General features: G+C 42.6%; 1 protein-coding gene across 1 annotated transcript in view; it reads left to right on the forward strand.

Moving 5' to 3' along the window:
• The window catches only part of SLC46A3 (solute carrier family 46 member 3), a 182,018-nt gene extending 158,102 nt beyond the window's left edge, over positions 1-23,916 (forward strand). Inside the window, exons 2-7 of the mRNA XM_046663867.1 lie at positions 3,853-4,320; positions 5,007-5,109; positions 12,359-12,409; positions 13,902-13,981; positions 19,752-19,908; positions 22,136-23,916. Coding sequence (XP_046519823.1) covers positions 3,853-4,320; positions 5,007-5,109; positions 12,359-12,409; positions 13,902-13,981; positions 19,752-19,908; positions 22,136-22,220 — 944 coding nt within the window. The 3' untranslated portion in view covers positions 22,221-23,916. The remainder of the gene's footprint in view (positions 1-3,852; positions 4,321-5,006; positions 5,110-12,358; positions 12,410-13,901; positions 13,982-19,751; positions 19,909-22,135) is intronic.

The following is a 23,916-nucleotide window of genomic DNA, read 5'->3' on the forward strand; positions in this document are numbered from 1 at the left end:
AAGAGAATGATGTGATTCTATATCTCTGTAAAGACGATCATGCTCTGTTGCTGTGTGGAGAACAGACTGGAGAGTAGAGGAGGAGTACTCAGGTAAGACTGTTGCAGCAGTGCAGATGAGAGATGATGTGGCCTGGGGCAAGGAGTTGCAGAGGGAAGGAGGAGGATTAATCCCTAAACATGGTCATATTGTGGAGTCATGTGCACATGAATTTAACTTACTCTGCTGACTTTAAATCCTTCCCTGCTCTCACATCCAACCCCACTGAAAATGGGACTAATTCCTCTTAAGAGAGGAAAGTGATAGTAGCTTTATAGGGTCACAAAAGGAAGTGCCAATTTGAAGCAGTGGCCAGGTTCCTCTCTATAACTTCTCAAAAATGGTAGTATGTGTGTCTGATTAAGCAAGATCCAGATTCAAATCCAAACATTATTGAATACCTGCTGAGTACTAGATCCTATTCTAGGAACTTTCACATAGATCCTATTTCACCTGTTGTAGCAGAAAATAAAGTCATATTTAAGTTACTACACAAAGAAATCAAATTTGAACTTTCCACCCCAGTTATGAGAAGTCCATTCATCATTCTGTGAGCTCTCCCTTTCTTAAAAAGTAGACCCCTCAAGGTGCTTACTTCATCCAGATGAGTCAATCTTGTTTACTTCTGTTGTGCAGAAAAGAAATTGAGAAGTCTGATCTGACTACCTGAGGTTCCAACTTCTGCTTTTTTGAGGATGGTACAGAAAACAGAAGTCCAGCTCTCAGGTCTAAGAGCTGAAGGCCTACCCACTGTAGACAGTGCTGCACAGACTGGAGGGAGGCTGGTGGACCCTGGTTAGCAATGGTTACTCCACACTATAGGAGGCTATGTTCCCAGATACAACTCTAGTGACAGATACTACCATTTATAGTTAATCAACTATTTCTCTTAAGGACCCTCAAGGTCCAAGGTAGTGGGTCAGGACAGAGTGCAACATCATTACTCTGTTAGGAAGCTGACGTTCCCCTAAGACAAGACAAGCCCTGGTGTTAGCCCTGGCTTCCCAGCCCAGCTCTTCTACTCCATCCCTATCGCGACCATCATGGTGGATTTCTTCTTGAGGGCCATTATTGCACATTTCTGACCACTCAGCTTACTTAGGACCATCCAAGCACATCAGAAGAGTTATAATAACTTGAAACCCCAAAGGAAGAGTTAGAATTCCTGATTTACCAGGGAAATCCTTGGTCCCTCTGCATATTTGCCCACCTCCTTTCCTGCAACCCTCAAATTCCACTCACCAATGGGATGACGGCAAGACAAAGCCCCTGACCTTAGCCAGGCTGAAAAAGAGCTGTTCATTCTAACAGCTCTGGATCCAAGGGCCCACTTTTCTTACAGCCACACACCTAAAAGAGGTATAGAGAATACCAGTTATATTTATGATATGAAAGCTAGAGCATTTGGTGACCAAAAAGTTGTATGATTTCCTGGTCTGTGGCTTTGGTGACTGGACAGGTGATGTCATTGACTGAAATGGAGATTCCTGAAGGGAAGTAGATTAAAAGGAAGATGATGCTTGTTTTGGACATTTAAAAGTATGCAGTGGTTTTTTAAAATACTAAGGTGGAAGCTCTGGGTGTCAAGTCCAAGAGAAGAGGGTGGGCTTGAGATTTGGGAATGATTGGTATACTTGCGGTAGTCGAGTTACAAATGTGGATGTGGTTGATTGGGAAGAAGAAAGGAGCTGAGATGGAGCCTAAGAAACCTGAGAAAGAGCTCTCAATGTAGTAGAAAGACAGAGTCAAGTCATGGAACCCAAAGAGACAGAACAGTTCAAAAAGGAGGAATTTGTTCAATGGTGTCCAAGGCAATGGAGGTCAGGACAGACAAAGGTTGAAGTCAGGTTATGAATTTGTCAGCTAGATAACATCTATTCAGGTCTGTTTTAGCAGGTTATTGACCAAGGTCATATGATGCGATTACATTTCCTTTCAACAATTTGTGCCTGGAGTTATGTCCTTAGATTTTTATGAGCACAGTATTAACAATCACTTACTAAGCAGTAATTGGTGTAAATGAGGTCTTTTCATCACATGCTACATTGCTGATTTTATCAGAGGCAAAAAAGCCAAAGCCACTTTCTTCATGAAACCAACAAAATCTACTAGTTATTATATTCTGTTTTGGCCTTGCCACTTGACTATGGCATTGCCCAGGACAGCAAGGGTTCTTTTGAGTTCACTATATCTATTCATGTGTCCAGTGGCAACTCAGCTCTCACATACTTGTTATTGGAATACTATGAAAACTTATTTTGAACAACATGATGTGACATTATTCGGTCTTCACTTAGCTTGGGCATATCATTTATATATTCAGTCTACTACTTTTCCTGTTAGTCTGACACTATTAAAGTACTTCTTGGAGCCAATGTGATCATAAGCAGAAATACAAATACAGTTGGCCTTCTGCGTCCCCAGGTTCTGCATCCATGGATTCAACCAACCTAGGATTGAAAGGCTTACTATAGCTCTGTCTGTACTGAACACATACAGACTTTTTTCCTTGTCAATATTCCCTAAACAATGCAGAATAACAACTGTTTATATAGCATTTCCATTGTATTAGGTATTACAAGTGATCTAGGGATGATGTAAAGTATAGGGGAGGACGTGTGTAGGTCATACGCAAATACTACACCATTTCTATAAGGGACTTGAGCATCCCCAGATTTTGGCATCTGGGGACTAAACCCCCTGCAGATACCAAGGGAGGGCTGTACAGGCACTGAAATCAACTGTCAGTACTTGATTATGAGATAATTTAGAATATGCTTATGTTAAAATCTCCAGGTCATTGAACTGAAAACATAAAATGTCACAATCCTCCTGGAGACCCTGCCCTGGAGAACACACCTGTCGACCCTCCTTTCAGGAACACCGCCAGGGGGATTATGCCTGAGGAATGGCAACTCCTCCTTTCCTGCTTGGATTTTCTTTTCCTTTCGGAGTCTCTGAGGGGAACAGCAGGAGGGGAATGGTAGTTACTGCTCTGGGGTGATCTCCATAGACTTGGTTTTAGAATTATTTTTTATTCCTTTCATGTATTTCCACCTTTTCTTACCAAACAAATGGACATTTCTTTGATAATTAACTATAGTGTGTTAACTTTCGTCTCATCCACAGTGTCCAGCACAGCGACAGATCCCAAGTGACGGTTGCTTAAGGCTTCTTTATTTAATACATACTTAAGCAGTTAATATATTTGGAAAAGAAAAAGGAAAAGGCTCGCATAGTGATTGTTCTCCCCTTAGAGACACGCATCAGAAAAAATTAAGTCCTACGTTTCTTCTTCATGTGGAAGGGACAGCGAAGCAGGGAAGTACAGTGGATAGTCATTTTTCTGCCCACAAGAAGAACGTCTTCTACACGCCTTTTCCTTCTACTGAGGTACCCCGAGGATCCCCGTGTACGCATTCCTCCTCGTGTACGCATTCCTCCTCGCTACAAGAAGCAATAAACCCAACTCATTCAGCATCAGGCGCCTTCCTGGTGGGCCTGTTGGAGGGCATTTACCGTCCCTCCCCTGGTCAAGGGCTCTGCTGTGTGTAGATGCTGAGGGCTTCATTACAACAGTCCTGTAAAACTGTTATCCCCACTTGACAGATAAAGAAACAGAGGCGCACGGAGATGAAATAATTTGGCCAAGGTCACCCCACCAGGAAGAGCCAGCGACTCTTCACTGTCCCTCCCGCACCCACCCCGGTGTCCCATCGTCTGTGCCCCTCCTGCGTTTCTTTTGAGGGCACTCGTCCGGCTGACCCGGATGCTACAGGGAGCTGCATCCCAAACACGTTACTTTGGCAACAGATCCCCTGCGTGCTTCTGTGAAAAACGACGTTCCGACCCAGAAACGCTCGGCAACCGCAGGGCCCCCGCAGGAGCGGGCGGCGGGGCCCAGCACCCGGCAGCGGCGCGGGGGCGGCCGGGGCCTCCGCGGGCTGGGCGCTCGAGCGCGGTCGGGGCGGGGCAGTCCCCGCGGGGGCGCCGGCCGCGGGGCCCAATCGCGGGAGAGCCGGGCGGGCAGGGACGGCACGGGTGGCCTCCGCCCCCAGCGGCCCCGCCTCCTCGGCCGCGGCGCTGCCGGGGGCGGGCTGAGTCACCGGGGAGCGCAGGCCGCCCGCCCGCCCGCGGACCCGCGACCCGCCGCCACACCGCCGCCGCCCGGGGAGCAGCTGCTGGCGCCTCCGAGCCCGCCGAGGCCGGCCCGCGGGGCCACCGAGGAGCCCAGCGAGGGCCGCGCGGCGGACTGTCGCCGTTATCACTGTGGACGCGGAAGTGCGCCTTCCTCGGTTTGCCTGAAAATAGGGGCTTGCGGCTCGCAGACAGGTGGATCCGATCGGGTTCAAGGGAGACCCCTCTGCGCGTCTCGGCGCGGCCGGCCTGGGGTCCCCTGCTGCGCGGGAGGCGCTGTGAGCTCGGGGTCTCCCCAGAGGCGACAGCCCCCCGGGAGTGCGGGACCATAAACGGGGCCTTTGCTGCTGTGCCTAGCCTGGCAGCAAGGCTGTAACCGTGGGGTGAGTTTTAAAAAAGTTCCCGTACGATTGGGAGCTGCCTTTTAAAAGGCCTCCTTCCTGTCTGCTATTAGCATGCGGCAGAATAACAAAAACAAACAGCTGCCAACGGCTGTGTCCCCAGAGGACCCTCATCGTTTCCCTTTTGAAAGCAGCTGGCAGCGTATAGTGTGGAAGCTGTAGTGTGATCATTGGCCAGCCGAAAGGGGTCACAACTTATTAAGGTTAATTAAAAGAATCACCTTAAAGCGCTTTGAGCCCTAAGAGGTCCTGCTCTTAAAAATGGGAAGTGTGACAGTCTCTGCTCAGGGCGTGCTTACTGCTTTCTGTTCCCCAGTTTGCTTGTTTACTCCACAAAACGCCTCCTAATTTCCCCGTCATTGAAAATCTAACCTCTCAGCTAAGAATGCAACCGATGATCTCTCTCTTTTTTCCTTTTTTCTTTTTAAGAGAATTCAGCTTCCTACCCAAGCAAAATGAAGATTTTTTTGGTAGAACCTGCCATTTGCCTTAGTGCGTTTGCTATGGCTTTGACCTCTCCGCTGACAACACAGTATGTATATAGGAGGGTATGGGAAGAAACTGGCAACTACAGTTTTGTATCCAACAATATTTCTGAGTGTGAACAAAACAAAAGCAGCCCGATTTTTGCATTCCAGGAGGTAAGAAATTAAAATATCTCTAAAATGTAACAAAAAGGGTATGTGAAATGGGGTTTTAAATAAAACAGGACATTGCACTCATCATACATTGATCTCAAGGGTCACATAAAACTCCTAAATCCCAGACCAAGAGGCTTTATTCAGTTCTCATCCTGTTTGAAGTTTCCTGACACCTTTAACGCGCCTCTTCTACTTAAAACCTCCTCCTCTTCTGTGACACAGGCTCTGCTCCTTTCTCTCGGAAAATGTCAGTGCAGTTTCATCTCTCTGGCTGTATCCTTCCTGCTTCCCCCAAAACAGCCTGAGAGTTGGACCCAGCTCGGTGGCATGAGTGTCCTGTGGACGGGGATGCATGTGGTTCTGCCTTTCCTTGGCTCGCTCCTCTCAGCCTCCTTCTACTGCATGTTCGTGACCCAGTTTTCAGTGAATCCAGAAAATGGCTCCTCAGTGAAGGGGGCGGGCCCTGGGGCCAGTGTCTGTCATGGGGTGAGGGGTGGAGCAGCATGTTCCATTGTCATTTGGTGTTTTCAAGTCAGCTTTGACTCCCACATGCTGAGGAGCAGCTGTGTGAAGATATCTGGGGTGGTGAGCATTCACTTTTGCTCTGAGGACACTGAAAATGTTCAGCCAGGTATTACAGAGCCTTCCTTCTCCTTTCCAGCCTCCTCCCCTAATTTTTTGTTTGTTTAAAACAGGAGGTCCATCACCATTCTTCTGTTCCCTTAGGAGTTTTTAACAAAGTCTACCAATGTCTAAATGTAAAGGAGGTAGCATCCAGATTTGGAAATTTTTTTCCCCACAGTGCCTCAAAAACAAACCTCAGTTCTAAACTTTGAACTCTTCCCCTTGAGGATATCTTATGGCAAAAGATTGGCACTGCCTCCCCAGTCAAAGGTAGAGACGAGTCGAAGGGAATCGAGTCACCTGCCTGCTGGCTCTCAGATTTTCTCCTCAGTAGAAGAGAATTCAGGTGTGACTGAGAGATGAGTCTGAGCCTGGAGGAAATGGCCAAGGGGCCCCAGAAGGAAGGCTCTGGCACCTCCTGAGGTGTTTCCCCCAGGTATCAGGCATAACCTTGCTGTGAGGCCTGGTGGTTTGGCACAGCCCTTGCTGTTACTCATCTCCTCATTTCCATGGGAGAAATTTTCTTGGAACTGATTACTTCTGGGCAGCCATGCAGAGATCAAGGTTCTGGCCTAGAGGGAGGTCATAAAAATAGATGGGGCCAAAGGTCTCCCTTGAAGAATGTTTTCTGTTATATCTATGTCATTCCCAGGGAGTGAGAAGTTTCAATAGGCTTGTCAGTTTCAGTGTTTGATTCTGTGCCTTCCTTCATCAGACCCCTGGGAGTGTGAGAGGGACAGAGGAGGACAGGACTTGAAGGTCTGGAAAAGTCGGCTGCCCTTGCCCTGCTAGAGTGAGGGGAGGCAGGCCTGGGTCCAGCCACCTTGGTGGCCTCTGTGACTGCAGGTGATGAATATTGGCCCCACCTGCAGCCTGACCCAGCTGCTGACAGCCCCCCACTGCTCAGAGCAGTGGTCTCATTTTGAAGATTTTTGCCAAAGTTTTTAATTGATCGACCCTGTTTCATTTATTGTTTCTAATTGGATTAATATTCAAGAGAACATACTGGCCTAGACCCCTTGCCTTCAAGTTGGTGGTCTAGAGCTCCAGGTGCTTTTTCTCAGATTGAGGAAGTGGAAACCCTGGCGAGTCCCGCTTGTGACTGGGCTGGGGCGTGGTGGCCCACTCCCCCCTTGCTCCTTAGGACAGAGGAATGCTTTTGCTTCCCAGGAGACACCACCATCGCCTTCAGCACTTCCGTCCAGCCCTTTTTCTGGATACTGTCCCTGCTCGCTTCTCAGGGAATATTCTCTTCCCTTTAAATCCAAGAACAAATGTCCCCTGTTCCCTGAGCTTCTGTCTCAGTACTCAGCTCTGCTGGGTGGGCCGGAAGGTTAGGGGTTGTGCACTGTTCTTGTAACCCTAAAAATGAGAGCTGCCATAGCACAGGGTCAGCCTCCAATAAAATAAATTAGTGATTTTTTTCAGCTCAGATTTTTCTTGCCACTCTCGCAAGAGATCAATTGTGTGTAAGAAAAGTCCATTATATGATCACGTCATACTGTTATACCATATTTACTTATCCTTCCTACATAACAAATACACACACATGGGGGCTGGCCCCGTGGCCGAGTGGTTAAGTTCACGTGCTCCGCTTCGGTGGCCCAGTGTTTTGCTGGTTCAGATCCTGGGCGTGGACGTGACACCGCTCATCAAGCCATGCTGAGGGGGCACCCCGCATAGCACAACCAGAAGGACCTACATCTAGAATATACAACTATGTACTGGGGGGCTTTGGGGACAAGAAGAAGAAGAAGAAGAAAGAAGATTGGCAATAGATGTTAGCTCAGGTGCCAATCTTAAAATATATATATATATACACACATACATGTACATAGGTATTGGAATGCAAGATAATATGAATTTCAGGGTACAGATATAAGAATAAACTGAGATATTTCACTTATATTTAATATTTTGGAAGTCTATATGGATGAAAGGCTTATTTTTCGACCCATTTGGGGTTAGGATATATATATTCATAAGTGTAAACACTGATCTAATCTATCTTGTGGGAAGGAGCTCTTGGCTCAGAGCAGAGGTGTGGACTTCTGTGGAGGAAGGAATGTTTAAGCTCCGTACCACTCCCTCTTTCCCTTGTTAAATGATTCACTTTGAAGTGTTAACTTGGCCACTGGGGTCCATTCTCTTCAGGCAGCTCTCAAGAGAGGGACTCTGCCATTCGAGGGGACAACTTAGGGTTACCCGACAGAGTATGAAGTTGTTCTTGCTCAGGAATTGTTTATGAACCTTTTAATAACTAACACAATCCCTTGTTACTAGCAGATCAGGAATATTTTCTGCTCAGTTGGAATTAATGTATACATTTTAGCCTATGAAATTGTGGCTTCTTTAAAATTGATATTACTTTCCTTAATTTATTCCTGTCTTAGTACATTGTCATTCTGTTCAGTCTTGGAGAGGAAATAGCATTTTTTTTACTTTGATTTCTCCCATCTACCCTTATGTATTATACAATTAGAATTCTCCAGAGTTTAAAAGGTACAGACACATACAACGATTTGTTTATGTCTCAATTTTGATGTATGATTGAAATCTGCTTTGAGTTTGTCTTTAAAATCTGTGTTTTAAAACATAGGCTACAGGTGAGGAGAGTAGTCTCTATAAAAGATTGGGTTAGGAATGATAGTAGATGGAAAGGAAATGCCAGGACTTGGGTGAAGGGGTAGAAATGGGAGGAGGAAACCAAAACTGGAACATCTTATTGAAACGTTGATTAACAGGTACCTGTTTCATTTATTTATTCAATAAATATTCACTTGATGCCTACCGTATCTGTAGGAGACACAAGGATGTGCTCAAGAAGTCTGATCTACTAAAAATGAAGCAGCTACAATTGATGAAGCACTGACCCTATACTAGGGCCTTGTCCCAGCATGTTTTATTTATTTTAAATTTAACTCTCACAACAGCCTGCAAGGTAGGGACTGTTGTTAACCTCTCTTGTCAGATGAGGAAGCTGCAGTGATGATCCATAATTTGGTCAGGATCACACACAGCTAGCAAGTTACAGAGGCTTATTTTACTTGATTATTCATTCATCCAATCAATATCTATTGAGTACTTGCCCTGGGAAGCATTGCTTTTGGAGCTTTTGGTCCCTGGTAGAAGACCAGGTTCTGACCCTGCTGGAGCGTAGGCTGTAGTGGTGGAGGCATACCATGAGTAGGTCAGTTCAAGGGTCCTGTCAAGGAGAGGTACATCTCCACAGAAAAATATGGTAGGAAAAGGGGATAGAGTGTTGGGGGGGTAGTGGGATTGCTTTGGCTTGAGTTATTGGTCATAGAAGGCCCCTCCGAGGAGCTGACATTTGAATTGAGGAAGTGAGCTGTGTGACAGTCAGGCAGAGGGAACAGTAAGTACAAAAGTGAATAAGCTTGGAGTGTTTGAGGAACAACAGGTTGGCTGATAGGAGTGAGGAAGTGGAGATGGAATCAGAGAAGTCATGATGGTGGGCTGCCAATGCCATGGCAAGGAGTGTGGATTTATTCCAGTGTTAGCAGAGCCACTGGGGGATTCTGAGCAGAGGAGTGATGTGAGCTGATGTGTGTTTTTAAAGATCATTCTAATTGTTGTGTAAAGAAGTGACTGGATTTGAATCCAGATTCATCTGACTCCAGAGCTCAAGCTCTTAATCATTATGCACAAAGTACAATGGGGAGTGACACTTGTCGTATGAGAAGGCCTAGAGGAAGAAGAGATTACATCTGTTTGGGGATATCAGGGAAATCCAAATTGGACTTGACCCTGGACCGCACCTGGAACACAGAGGATATTTGGGGAGTGACTGGGGATAAGGCTGGAAAGTGAGGTTGGGCCACATGGCACCTTAAATACCGCACTGAGGAGGGTAGACTTCCCTAGCAAGCAGTGGGGAGATACTGAAGCTATCAAGCAAGTGAAAGACACCTTTACCTTGGCAAGATGCTCCCAGCATTAGTGCATATGATCTGCAAAGTGAGAAGCCTGGTGTTATATACTGAATTGAGTAGACACCTTCAGAGGCCAGAGTGGTCCAGATGGTCCAGTGGTCTGATTGTCATTCCAGTGGCATCTATGGGACGATAAAGAAGGTCAAGGGTATGAAAAGCACTGGGTGGGCAGGAAAGATTGTGTTGTGTGTGGGGGGGTGGTGAAGGGAAAGGCTAGAAACAAGATGACTGAAGTTCTGAGTCACTAGAACATTTCCTGGCAACATGGAATTGCTTGAATTACATGAATATATAAAAATAAAAATAGGCTCACTATTTTAAAGAAACGTTAATTCAGTATTTGATATTTTGGTGGTTCATAAGTTGTTTAGGGTGCTTTCTAAATATTACATGAATGAATCTTTTTTTTAAATGAACTTAGTAATCTCTATTATAAATATGGTACGTATTCTATATAAAATTTGAAAAATATGGAGAAGTTGCAAGCAGAAAATGCTTTCAATCACCCAAAATTCTTCCCATCAAATAGCTAGTGTAATGATTGTTACGTCTGCCAATCTGTGTGTGTACATAGTGTAGGGGACTGGAATTGACCACCCCAAGATATGTCTCTTTGGCATGAGGATTATTTTGGGCTTGTTACGTAAAAAAACTGCAGACAGGAAAGCAACTCTGAAAAGTAGAATTTATTTACCCTTTGTTAAGAGACATTTACATTGTAAAGGAAATCTCCATCTGTAAAGGTGTCTCCCTCTCTACCAGGAAGAAGGGGGATGACCTTTTCTCTAGAAACTCTTAATCAATGCCAAAGGCAAGGACTTAAATCTGCATCTTGTTTACTGTACTTGTCTGGTAACCTCCTGTAACTGACTCCCCCCACCGCCAACATCCTCCTTTGTCTTTAGCTGAGGAGGATATTTAAGGTGGTGGCTTCGGCCATTTTGGCGAGTTGCTCAGGTTGCCTGAGCCTCTCCCATGTATACATGTTATAAAGCTTTGTTTAATTTTTTCCTGTTATTCTGTCTCATGTGAATTTAATTCATTCTCTGGCCAGAAGAACCCAGAGAGGGTAGAGGAAATGTCTTCCTCCCCTACAATAGTCATTTGGTCTTCAGGGGAGTTGAGTTTATCTCATGCCTTAGTTCACGGCACACTATCATCTTTACTCAATGCAAAGCTCCTCTTTGTATTTTATCTTAATTTTTGGTAAATAAAGGAATAAGTTTCTCACTAATCTGTGGAGACACATGTAAAAAGGGCAACTGGGCTCTTCCTAAATAAAGGCCTATCAAATATGACATTACATGTGATATTCACTCCCCTTTAAAGTGGACAGAAAGACATATCATGAGAAAGGGTATTGCTCTTGCTTTAGAACAGCGGTCATGATGTCTTAGTGCTAACTGTTCATAGTAGAAAGAAAAATCCTTATATGGCCAGTCCCAGAGGCCTTGGGGTCTATGGATCCTTTATAGAAGACAGACGCACATCAATACACACATTTTTATTTTTATGGGTTCAAGTCCCCACCATGGTACTTGAACATTAAGACTGAGCGTTGATGATTATTTCACCTCTTGATATTTGCTTTGTGAACTGGATGGAGTTAAGCTGTAGCAAACCCATGCACCAGACATTCCCCATCCCTGACCCACTGGCACTGTCAGGAAAAGTATGCACCATGGTATTTTTACATTGTCTAACCCTCTGTAAACACATTGTCTTCTTTTTATTTCTTTGCAGGAAGTTCAGAAAAAAGTGTCTCTTTTTAATCTGCAGATGGACATAAGTGGGTTAATTCCTGGTCTAGTGTCTACGTTCCTACTTCTGTCTCATAGTGATCAGCAGGGACGAAAATTCCCTTTGATTTTGTCCTCTGTCGGTGCCCTGGCAACTAATGTTTGGCTCTGTTTGCTTTCCTATTTTGCCTTCCCATTCCAGCTTTTGATTGCATCTACCTTCATTGGTGCACTTTGTGGCAATTATACCACATTTTTTGGAGCCTGTCTTGCCTACATAGTTGATCAGTGTAAAGAAGAGAAACAAAGAACAATTCGAATAGCTATAATTGACTTCCTACTTGGACTAGTTAGTGGATTAACAGGACTGTCTTCTGGCTATTTTATTAGAGAACTAGGTTTTGTGTGGTCGTTTTTAATTATTTCTATGGCTCATCTTGTTAACTTGATTTATATTTTATTTTTTCTTGGTGATTCAGTGAAACAGTCTTCATCTCAGAATGTTTCCACATCCTGTAGTGAAAGCTTTAAAAACCTATTTTACCGAGCTTACCTGCTTTTTAAAAATGCTCCTGGTGAGCGACGGTGTTTGCTCTGTTTGTTACTTTTTACAATGATCACTTATTTTCTCGTGGTAATTGGCACTGCGCCCATTTTTATCCTTTATGAGTTGGATTCACCGCTCTGCTGGAATGAAGTTTATATAGGTTATGGTTCAGCTTTGGGTAGTCTGTCTTTTTTGACTAGTTTCCTGGGAATATGGATTTTTTCTTACTGTATGGAAGATATTCATATGGCCTTCATTGGAATTTTTACCACCACAGCGGGAATGGCTATGACCGCTTTTTCCAGAACAACATTGATGATGCTTTTAGGTGAGTTACAAATATAGCTTTAGAACTAACCATGTATTTAATGTTTATATAAAATGAATTTAGTCTGTTGGATGAAAAACTTTAATATAAAATTCTCTATTTAATGCATTCTAGTTCAATTAAAGGTAATTTGTTAAAAGCTAGTTTGCCAGAGCTGAAAGCCAATTTATTTTTTAAAAGCAGTTCATTGAATAATCATTTTTCCAAATTTGCGAATTTGTCAAAAAATTATTTTGAGGAATGTTCTTCTTGTGAATTAGTTCTTCAGTATAGCTTTCAGCAACTTGAATATTTCTTAAAATGCTGCTAAGAAGGCTACCTTCCATTAAAACATTTTAAGACAATTAAATAAAGTATACTCAAAAGATTTGTAAGAAAAATACGTATTTGTTGAATATATTCAAAAAGAAAATTCTTTACGATAAGATTTTGCAAATTGATCTTTCAGCAAGTTGGTCATTTCAGGAATTGGCTTTTGACGAATCGCTTTGTGGCAAATTGGACTGCTTCCTTAACTACCTGTCTCCTAAGTGATTGTTGTAGGGCTTCAGAGAAATCCTGCATTTTGGAAGGGCTAAACGTTCTGTAAAGGGACCTTGGGAAAGGTCCAATTTAGTCTTTTTCTACAAAGGTAGAGTTACCCTCTTGCTCCCTTGCAGGGAAGCAGGGTGACAAACAGAATCGGGCTTCATTTCCATCTGTAGCATTAGGTGATGGTGGGCAAGTTACTTAACTGGCCTGAGCTCTCATTTTCCCATCTATAGAATGGGCACGGTAGTACCTAATTCAGAGGGTTATAATGAATGTTAGAAGAGATAACTGTCCCTAGCACAATGCCTAGTATTCAATAGATGCCAGTTCTCCATCTCCCTTAGGGTGCCAAGGCCAAGTAAGTTAATAGATTTGAAAACTTTAAAGTGATCTGCAAATGTAATATATTACTGTTTTATCATATAACTGAAAATGTTAGAGACTATTGAGGGTCAGAATTTAAGAGCAGAGGCAATTTGCGTTCATGAAATTATCGAGCCACAGAAGTGAACATGTGGGAAGATTAAGAACCGGTTTATCAGGAAGTGAATCAATATAATAAAAGAATGCCAACATGAAGAACGCCAAGTCTGAAAAAGGAAAAGCAGAAAACAAACAAAAAAACTAGTTGACAGTCACAACTTCCTAAATAAGAGGTTCCTACAATAATTAGGGAAATAGCAGATCAGCCCCAGTTGGCAGATTATATAGATCTGGACCTAAAATTTCCATGAACTCTTGTTCTTCACTGGAAGAAGAGAATAAACTTTCCTTAAACTGACCTATCCATAGACTATCCTAATTGACTAAACAGAATTCTGCAATTAATTAATTCAGTCTTTGGGTGTGGTGAGTTGGGCTGCTTATCGAAAATAAAGTATTTAGAAAGTGTTTCACATTTAACATCGGCCCTTACTTTTCTGGCCGAGCCAGTGACTTCAGTCGTTTCTCTCACAGTCAGACTGCCGCTCCTGTTCCTTATTGTGCCGCTCTCTGTTCTGCGGTCCATGATGTCAAAAGTGGTTCATTCTACCGAACAAGGTGAGTTTGATTTGCTTAAGGAATATGATGAAATCTATAATCTGTACCAACTCAAATCTACGTAAGATCAATGTTTGATTCTTCAGAATATTCTACAACCCTTTTTCTGCACAGAACTCCTTTTGAATTCAGGGGTAAGCTCTACATTAGGAAGAGGTGTATATTCAGGCAAGGGAGCCCCTGCCCAGGGCCCCGTGCCTTAGAAGGCTGGCTCTGGACATGCCCCGCCCCAGGAGGTGAGGAGACCTCAGAGCCAGGCTGATATGCCCACTGGGAGCCCACAACACCTCTCCTCTTCTAGACTGCACTTTGGGTACCTGGGTCCCCATAATTCCCAGCCAAACAGCTCTGAGCTCACATCCTGTGAGTGCCTTGATGAACCTCCTCCTTAGGCCATTTTTCCTGAGGGTGGACTATGATCCCAATGTGCTCACCTCTAGACCAAATGGGTGGCCAAGTGGTGACTCTTTGTAAGAGGGTCAGCCCAACCTTGGAATTGCAGAGTGTGGTGTCTACCCCCATGTGTAAACGACCCTTTCTGAGCAGGATGGAGCAAGAGGTCAAACACAATGTGGGTGGGCTGCAGCCTGCAGGCTGGAAACTGAGGGCCCAGGGCCAGCTCTCCCAGTGCTGTCATGTTCCCACATGGAACTCTAAAAAGTCTGAGGATTCTGAGTTTGTATCTGACCTTTCAAATCATTATGATGGTATATTTCTCAGAGTAGGGAGGAAGAACATATCTTAGTTAACAGTTTGTTAGTCAGAATTCTAACTTTTAAATAGTTAGAATATAATTCGTAGGCCTCTAATTGTATTCTTATGCTGGACCTCACAAATGTTAGAGCTGGGCCTGAATCAGAGGCCTAGCAAAAGCAGGATCCCACTCAGCTGGTTCAGTAAAGAGACTTTAATGAAGGGCAGTAGAGAGGAGTGGGCAGAATGGAGGCATCCAGAGAGGATGGCCTGGCCCAAATAGGGCGGGAGCAGAGAAGAAACATCACAGCCTCTCTCTCTGCCCTGATCCCATCGACCAAGTGCAATGGGAAGTCAGGCCAGCAAGATGTTCAAGTCATATAATCTGTGGAGTCAGCCACCCAAGCACAGAGCAGGGCACATCAAACAGTCGAAGGGGAGGGCGGAGAAGAAGCAGTACAGGAGAAAAACAAAAATGAAATTTCTAGTTAGGACTAGTGAGATGTTAGGCATATGTCCTCCTTCCCCTTTGTTTCATGAGTATTATCAGACTTTGGAGCTTTCTTTTGTTTTATGTCTTAGCCTAGTGCAAATGTTCATGTTAATTGTTTATGAACAATTCATAATTATGCTATTGTATTTATGGCAGTTTAGTCAACACTGGAGAAGACTGTATAATTCAATAAGTTAAAAAATACGTTTCTTGATTCTTTTCCACGCATAAGATGCAGCTGTATATTCACACAGCTGTTTATAGATTGTGTGATGATGAGTAACTGGAAAGCCACTTCGGATATAAAAACTATAGTATGTAAAACTCTACTTGCTTCTTTGGATTATGCAATGGTTTCTTAGATATGACACCAAAAATATAACAAGAAAAGAAAAAATAGATAAATTAGACTTTATCCAAATTAAAAACTTTTGTGTTTCTAAGGACACCATCAAGAAAGTGAAAAGACAACCCACAGAAAGGGAGAAAATATTTGCAAATTAAATATCTGATAAGGAACCTGTATCCAGAATGTCTAAGAACTCTTAAAACTCAATCCAATTAAAAAATGGGCAACAGATTTGAATAGCTATCTCTCCCAAAAAGAGGTGCAAATGGCCAATAAGCACAGGAAAAGATGCTCAACATCATTATCCATCAGGGAAATGCAAATCAAAACCACACTGAGACCCACTAGGATGGCTAAAATGAAAAAGATGTGTTGAAGAAGTGAAGAAATTGGAACCCTCATACACTGCTGGTGGGAATGTAAAATGATGCAGCCATTTTACAAAACAGTTTGATAGCTCCTCAGAAAGTTAAATATGACTCCGCAATTCCATTCCTAGGTATATGCTAATAATGCTGCTATGACTGTCTACAAGATTTTTTCATTTCTCTTGGGAATACATATACCCACACAAAATCTTGTACACAGACGTTCATAGCACAGTTATTTATAACAGTCAAACAGTAGAAACAATGCAAATGTCCATGAACTGATGAATGGATAAACAAAAGATGGTATATCTGTCCACTGGAATATTATTTTGCAATAAAAAGAAGTACAGTACTGACACATGCTACAACGTGGATGTACCTTGAAAGCATTATGCTAAATGAAAGAAGCTTGTCACAAAAGACCACATATTATTGTATAAACGTGATTTCAGTAGATGAAATGTCCAGAATAGGCAAATCCATAGAGACAGAAATTAGATTAGTGCTTGCCTGGGGCTGTGGAGAAGGGGAACTGCTGATGGGTACAGAGAGTTTTTTGGGGATGAGGAAAATGTTCTAAAATTAGATGGTGGTGATGGTTGCCCAACTCTGGGAACATATTAAGAACCACTGAATTGTACAATTCAAAAGAATGAATTTTATGGTATGTGAATTATTTCTCAATAAAGCTATTCAGGGAAAAAAAGAAAATGCTACTTGCTTTGAGAGCTAAAATAGACTTTGTCAGAATGTGTAGTTTATTTTTGTTTATATTTGGGATGCTGTCTCAGCATGGCCTGATGAGCGGTGCCATGTCCGCACCTGGGATCCGAACCGGCGAAATCCTGGGCCGCCGAAGTGCAGTGCGCGAACTTAATCACTTGACCACGGGGCCGGCCCCTAAGAAATTCTTTTGATGGTGTCAAAATTTCCATAACTGAATGTATTCTCATCCTTCATTATTTTTTTAAAATGGATATTTTTGTGAAAACATTACGCACTTTAAAATAATCAGAGGAGAAGGGAGATGCTGCAGAGGTTTACAGATGTCTCTCACCATCTCTGTTAGCTTAAGAAAGGAAGGCGAGGGGGGCTGGCCCCATGGCCAAGTGGTTCTCGCACTCCGCTGCAGGCGGCCCACTGTTTCGTTGGTTCGAATCCTGGGCATGGACATGGCACTGCTCATCAAGCCACACTGAGGCAGTGTCCCACATGCCACAACTAGAAGGACCCACAACGAAGAATATACAACTATGTCCTGGGGGGCTTTGGGGACAAAAAGGAAAAAAATAAAATTCTTTAAAAAAAAGAAATGAAGGGGAGGACACTGGATTTGCTCTCCTCAGCTGTGAAACCCACAGCTAGAGCCACCCTGGACTACCCCTCGGCATCACCTGTGTCCTCCTCATGATTATAAAGTGGAGCACTGTAAAAGCAGACTTGATTTTTGAGGTCTAGTGGATTAAACAAAGTTTAGAAATAAACTAAATTGTATTTATTATTTAATCCAATACAGTCCAACCATTAAACAAGTTGGACTGCTCAGGGAAGTTCAAAGACAAGCTAAAGCTACTTCATGATAGTCTGGTTGTTCGCGTCAGAACACAGCACTGCCTGAGCAGCCTCCCGGCGAGAATGGATTTGCACCGTTGCCTTACAGGACAAGTCCTGTGCAGGCTGTCCTCCACGGCATTATCCCTGGCCGTAGTGGGGATCAGACATAAAATAAAAGAATAACCTGGTTAGACAAGTAGGAGAACTTCTTCCTAATTAAACCGACTTCATGCAGTCTCATAAATCCTGGAGGAAGTAAGCCTATATGCTACTTGATGACTGATAACTGTGCCTTTGAACGAAGCTTTTATTCATTCATCTGACAAATACATCTTAAACATCTACCATGTGCTGGGACAGCTTGGCCCGGGGACACAGCAGTGAACAAAGCAGATGTGCACTTGGTGTTGACGGAGATTTCATTTTGGTCAAAAGAAGCAGAAATGACAAGATAGCATTCTGCAGAGAGATGTTTGTTTTATGGACATGTGGCCTATTGTTCAGTGAAGAATTTGAAGCAATGTATGAGAATATGTATAATAGAGTGAAGAGTTTAAGGAGATAAAAATCAGTACACAGTCTGAAAGATCAAGGCCATGGGGAGAATCAGTGTATAGACATGTAAACCATAGCCCAGTTATGAAAGCTGATCCTCAACCTTCCTTTTCCCTTCTATCAGTGCAATCAAGAACAATTATTTACCCAACTTGCAGTGTTTATGAGAAAAATGCATTACAATTTATCATGGAAAAGTAGACTTGGCAAAGTAGGGAAGAAGTACAACAGCTTAATGGCAGAGTCTGCAGAAACTACATAGAAACTTACACTGAGGAAGGCATGGAGAGCTGAAGACGGTCACACACTTTTTTATATAGTGATGTAAAACTTGATAAAGAGGAAGAAAGGTCCAGCAAGATGACCAGCCTGTCTTTTGGAGGTTTAACTCTTCAGTCAATATTGTCTTGGATTCCAGACAAAACTAAAAATTAGTAGAATAATGACCATTTCTCTGACCGTGAACTTGGACTCACCATGCAGCCATTTCACGCTTCTTGAGTGATGCTCCATGGCCTACCCTCTACCAAACTTGGTGTGTAGCAAGTGTGATGGGCAGCAGATCCCCGCTCCTTTCAGTCTTGTAAGCCACTCCACTGTGCAGGCAGTTGCAAGCAGGTAAGACAGAAAAATATGTTTTAAAGAATCACTTAACGTCAAACTGTGGCATAACCTTCACTAGAGCACAGGGTAATTACTTGATGAGTCCAACATACAGGAACGTTGTGGTGACTGAATTTGTTGTCACTTTGGAGGGGAGGAATCAAATTCAAACTGCAGAAAGTATGATAAGAAGATCATCTCTCTTTTCTTGCAGCTGTCACTCTTTTTTTTTTTTTTTTTTATTGAGGACGATTAGCCCTGAGCTAACATCTGCTGGCAATCCTCCTCTTTTTGCTGAGGAAGACTGGCCCTGAGCTAACATCCATGCCCATCTTCCTCTACTTTATATGTGGGATGCCTGCCACAGCATGGCTTGACAAGTGGTCCGGACGTCCGCACCCAGGATCCAAACTGGCAAATCCCAGGCCGCCGAAGCGGAACATGCGAACTTAACTGCTGTGCCACCAGGCTGGCCCCCTGCAGCTGTCACTCTTGCCAGATCCTAGAAGCAGATGAAAATGATTGTCTTTCAAAAGCCCTCTGGTGGGGAGGGGTTTGCCCACTCAGAGCCATCCTGCCCATACAGGGTGTGTCACAGATGAGTGTGGGGATAGAGAGTGGGAGAGTGCATCCGGAACATCATGGGTAGTTGTGGCTATGCCTGAGGCTGTGACAGGGAGGGAGACACTGCAGATTTCAAATGTGCCAGCTGCTGTTGCATTTTAGCTTTGCCCTATTGACGCTGGAACTACAGTCACGCGCCGCATGAAAATAGGTCAACAACGGACCGCATATATGACAGTGATCCCGTAGCCTAGGTGTGCCCAAGTACGCTCTATGATGTTCACCCAGCAACGAAGTCACCTAGCGATGCATTTCTCTGAACGTGTCCCCATTGTTAAGCGGTACACGGCTGTACTGTGTTTTCAGCATCTCTCACATCAGGCCCAAGGAGAACTCTTGACCTCAGTTTCTTCTCCTGCAAATGGGTTACTGACTTCTCAGGGATTTTGAGGGAATGGCTTTCATCCATCAAGCACTGCCCCCCTGTTTGCTCCTTTCAATGCGTAACAGTTTTCTCCACTAGTTTTTGCTCACTGTTTTGTAACTCAGCCTTTTCTTTTTCTCCCTCCACATCCCAATCCCGAACAGGTACCCTGTTTGCCTGTATTGCTTTCTTAGAAACACTTGGTGGAGTCACTGCAGTTTCTACTTTTAATGGAATTTATTCAGCCACTGTCGCTTGGTACCCAGGCTTCACCTTTCTGCTGTCTGCTGTTCTATTACTAATTCCAGCAATCAGTCTATGGTATGTAACTATTTTCAATCATTTTATCAAAGGACACCTGGATTAAATGAATTGCCTAACCTCACCAGTAAAATTACATAGATCTGTTGAAGTTTTGCCTCAGAATGTACTTTTCTCAACAACTCCTAGACATGAAGATATCTGCCGATAATTTTGGAGACTTAGGAAGAAAGAGACAATGACATAGCCAACGAGAACTAGGAGAGAGAAAGATTGGGTTAGATAGAGGCTCTGACAGGTCGCCCCCCGTCTCTTTAAATATGAACAATTGATTAAATTAGCATCTAAGAATAGAGAGGAATATATTCAAACTATGATTTCCTGGAGTATACTATCCCCTGATGGTCAAAGACGACTTTAAGAAGATATCCTTTAATCTGGACTCGTGAATAAATGTCAAGAGCAGAGAGCATGCGCTGACTATGAAGAATTCTCGGTCCAAAGAGTTGGCTTGTTTAATGACTCTTTGTAAATGTAAAATATCCAAATATGTACAACATACAAAATTCTATTTATGAATAGTACACAGAGTAAAAAGATAGACCAGAGGCATAGACTTAAGGGAAATGTTTATTTCTCCCTTTGTTTTTCAATTAACAAAACATGTAAGTCAACTAGATATATGGTTGCTAAAATGCCCAAGTAAATATATCTGACGCATTCTGTGGGGCCCAAGCATTGAGCTGAGAGCTCATTAACCTGTCTCTGCTGGACTTCGCCCATTCTACGTGGCTGACAGCATAGCATGGGGATGGGAGTCAGTATGAGGTGCGGCCCAACAGTCAGGCATCTCTGCTTTCTCCTAGGTACTGTGGTGGGGCTGTGAGTAAGGGAAAGCAGTACCTGTGCTCTCAGGCTTTAAGCATTCTACCAAGACTGTAAACCCCTTAAAGGGCGCGCACATGTCTTATTCATATTAGGACCTCAATACATTGTCTCGGTTGAATTCGGATACCTAGATCTGTATGAGACAGAGTACAAGAGTATTTGCATACAACTAGGATATACAGCTATGTACTGGGGGGCCTTGGGGAGAAGAAGAAGAAAAGAATAGTATTTACAGTTCCTCTGTAATTTTGACAAAAAGTTATTTTTACTAGTTATCTTTTTAAAAAAGTGACTTCATCTATTGAATTGGCAAAATTAAAAATACATGTTGTGCTAGTGAGGACATGATGAGACAATCAGTCTTACATGTTGCTGGTAGTAGTGTTATCAGCACTATCATTTTTGGAAAGCAATTCATGAACAGGTATCAAAAGCTTTTTATTAAGAAGTTCATAGTATTTGACCCAGTGGTTCTTCAGAAACCTGTCCTAAGGAATGATCAGTAATGTCAAAAAATTTATATATAAAGAGGTTCATTACGGCAAAAAAGTTTTTTAATGGCCAACAATAGGAGAGTGGTTAAATAAAAGATGGTGCATCCGTATCATGTAAAATGACTTTAATAAGAATTGCATAGGGGCAAGCTTGGTGGCGCAGCGGTTAAGTTTGCACATTCTACTTCAGCGGCCCGGGGTGCGCAGGTTCAGATCCCAGGTGCTGACCTACACACCGCTCATCAAGCCATGCTGTGGCAGGCGTCCCACATGTAAAGTAGAGGAAAATGGGCACGGATGTTAGCTCATGGCTAATCTTCCTCAAAAAAAAAGAATTGCACATACATGGGGAGTAGAATAATCGGTAATTTTAATTTTATTCTTCACATATTTATAAATATTCTGTTATGAACATTTATTACTTTTATAATTAGAAAAATTAATGCAGATGAATAAAAGGTAGTTCATTATCCTTTTCATAATACTTCTAATAATATAAATGTAGATAGTCTTCTGAGGTTTTTTTTTAATCCTATACTGTTCAATATTTTAAAAATTACCTGTTATTTCAATTATTTCCAGGTGTCTTCCTGTCTTAGCTTCAGTTTTAGCTGTTGAACATGAACTTCAGCAATAGCTTTAGTTTTAACTATTTTGTGTGAACTACACAGAGCAGACAGTGGGATAGATGGACATCTTAGGGATCTGGAAGAGAAAGAATTCATGTAGTTTTTTGTTATTTTCAGAACATCGTGCATAGTGAGTCAGTGGGATTCAAAATACCAGTATGCTGCTTCTGTGCATAATTTGCCTAACTCATTAAAAGCCATGTAACCAGGAAAAAGATGGAATTAGTTATGTATTGCCTTGGTCACAAATTTAAAATGTCTTGTTTGCTTTGGCAGTATTGTCAAGTGCACCAGCTGGAGTGAAGGAAGCTATATACTTTCTGTACAAGAAGAATCCAGTGAAGACGCTTCTGACAGTTGATTGATTGTGATTTTTAAAAAGCAAAATGCACATATCATATCCTCTGACTTCTGAAGAATATAAACCAGCCCCATAATCCTTTCGTCATGAATAATCAATGCTGCAGATCCAGGCTGCTAAACTGAGCAGTGAGACAGCCCCGGCTCCCGCTTCTGACAGTACCACGCACTCTGAGCACTTTATGACTATCACGTGAGAGGTTTCCAGCGCATAGGAGAACAAATCGCAAAACACTTCCCACTTTGGGACTCACAAAAGAAACTGAAACGTCCTGGTATAAGGAGGGATTAAGACGCTTGATTCAATCAAAAGCAATAATCTCCCTGCCATGCTCCAGTCTCTCACACTGACACCGAGGAGAGCTCTTTACCTCAGTTTCATCATCTGCACAAAGGGTGTCTGACGTCTCACAAGGACTTTGAAGGCATAACTGTTGAAAATTATGATAAATCTTTCACTGATAGGAAACTAATGATGGGAGTTCAAATATTTATAATATAATTTTACCGCTCCTTGGGTAATGCTTTGTTTTATAGAACCCATCAGCTGTTATTGATAGTCAAAACTTTTAATCAATGCAAAATCCTTAAAAGGGAAGGACTTTAAAGAATACATATTTTCACTTTTCCTAATATGCTTCATCAGTGAACAGGCATGATAATATTTCTATATGTAACACAGGGGTGACTGGAAAAAAATAAGATTATAAATAAAATTGTTTCTAAAGAAATGTAAAAACTGAGTAAACAGCTAATTGGGAAGTAATTAATATCATAGAGCCAATATTCGTTCCTTATTTCTGTCAAAGGTTATCCATTTCTTTCTGCCTTGACTCATCCTGGGATCCACCCTGGGCCCTGAAAACACCACATTCTCTCATGTCTCCTGTCTTTTTACATGCTCTTCCATTTGCCCTTTCTCCCTCGTGACACTGACGTTTTCAAGTCTCAGCCGAAACATTGCTGCTTCTGGGTAGCCTTTTTGACATTTCTTCCCTATTCCTACACCCGCCACCCCACCGTCCCGGCAGGGCTCCCAGAACACTGCGTATACTTCCGTCCTAGCATATCCCACTGCCTTGTCATGTTTGTTTCCCTATTTGACAATGAGCACCTTGAGGACAGGGACCATCTTTGATTACTTATCATATCCTCAATAAGTGTTTGTTGAACTAAATGACTACAAAATTTTGTTTTAAGTTGTAAAAATAATTTAAAGCTATATATTTAATGCATCATGAGAGTAACCACTGATATCATGCCATAGTCATTAAGCCAGCCTTGCAAATAAATTGAAAAATATGCTAGCTCATACACTTTTTAAGTGGGTCTATAGTATTTTCACAGGTCCTTCAGTACCTCCCATTTTCTAAGTTACCTTATGTAACACATGCCTTGAAGGACAACTAGATGATTAACTTCTTCATAATCTCTTGAAAGCAGATACAGTCTTCTGTCTGAGAGCATTGCTTTACGGCTTTCTCCTGTAGGGTAATGAATGATGGCGTAACTAGCAAATAGCACTCGTAATTTAAAATACTAGAAATTCTTACTTCCAAGACATTCCTTTTAGTTATAGCTAATATTTTCTGGGATGGGAGCCCATGTAAGAACTGAGTGATTCTCACATTTATTTATTGTTTTCCTTCCTGTTCAACGCTCTTCCAAAGCCAAAATAAAAAGTACTTTACGATTTA

The sequence above is a fragment of the Equus quagga genome, chromosome 6 (assembly GCF_021613505.1).
Source record: "Equus quagga isolate Etosha38 chromosome 6, UCLA_HA_Equagga_1.0, whole genome shotgun sequence".
NCBI lineage: Eukaryota > Metazoa > Chordata > Mammalia > Perissodactyla > Equidae > Equus > Equus quagga.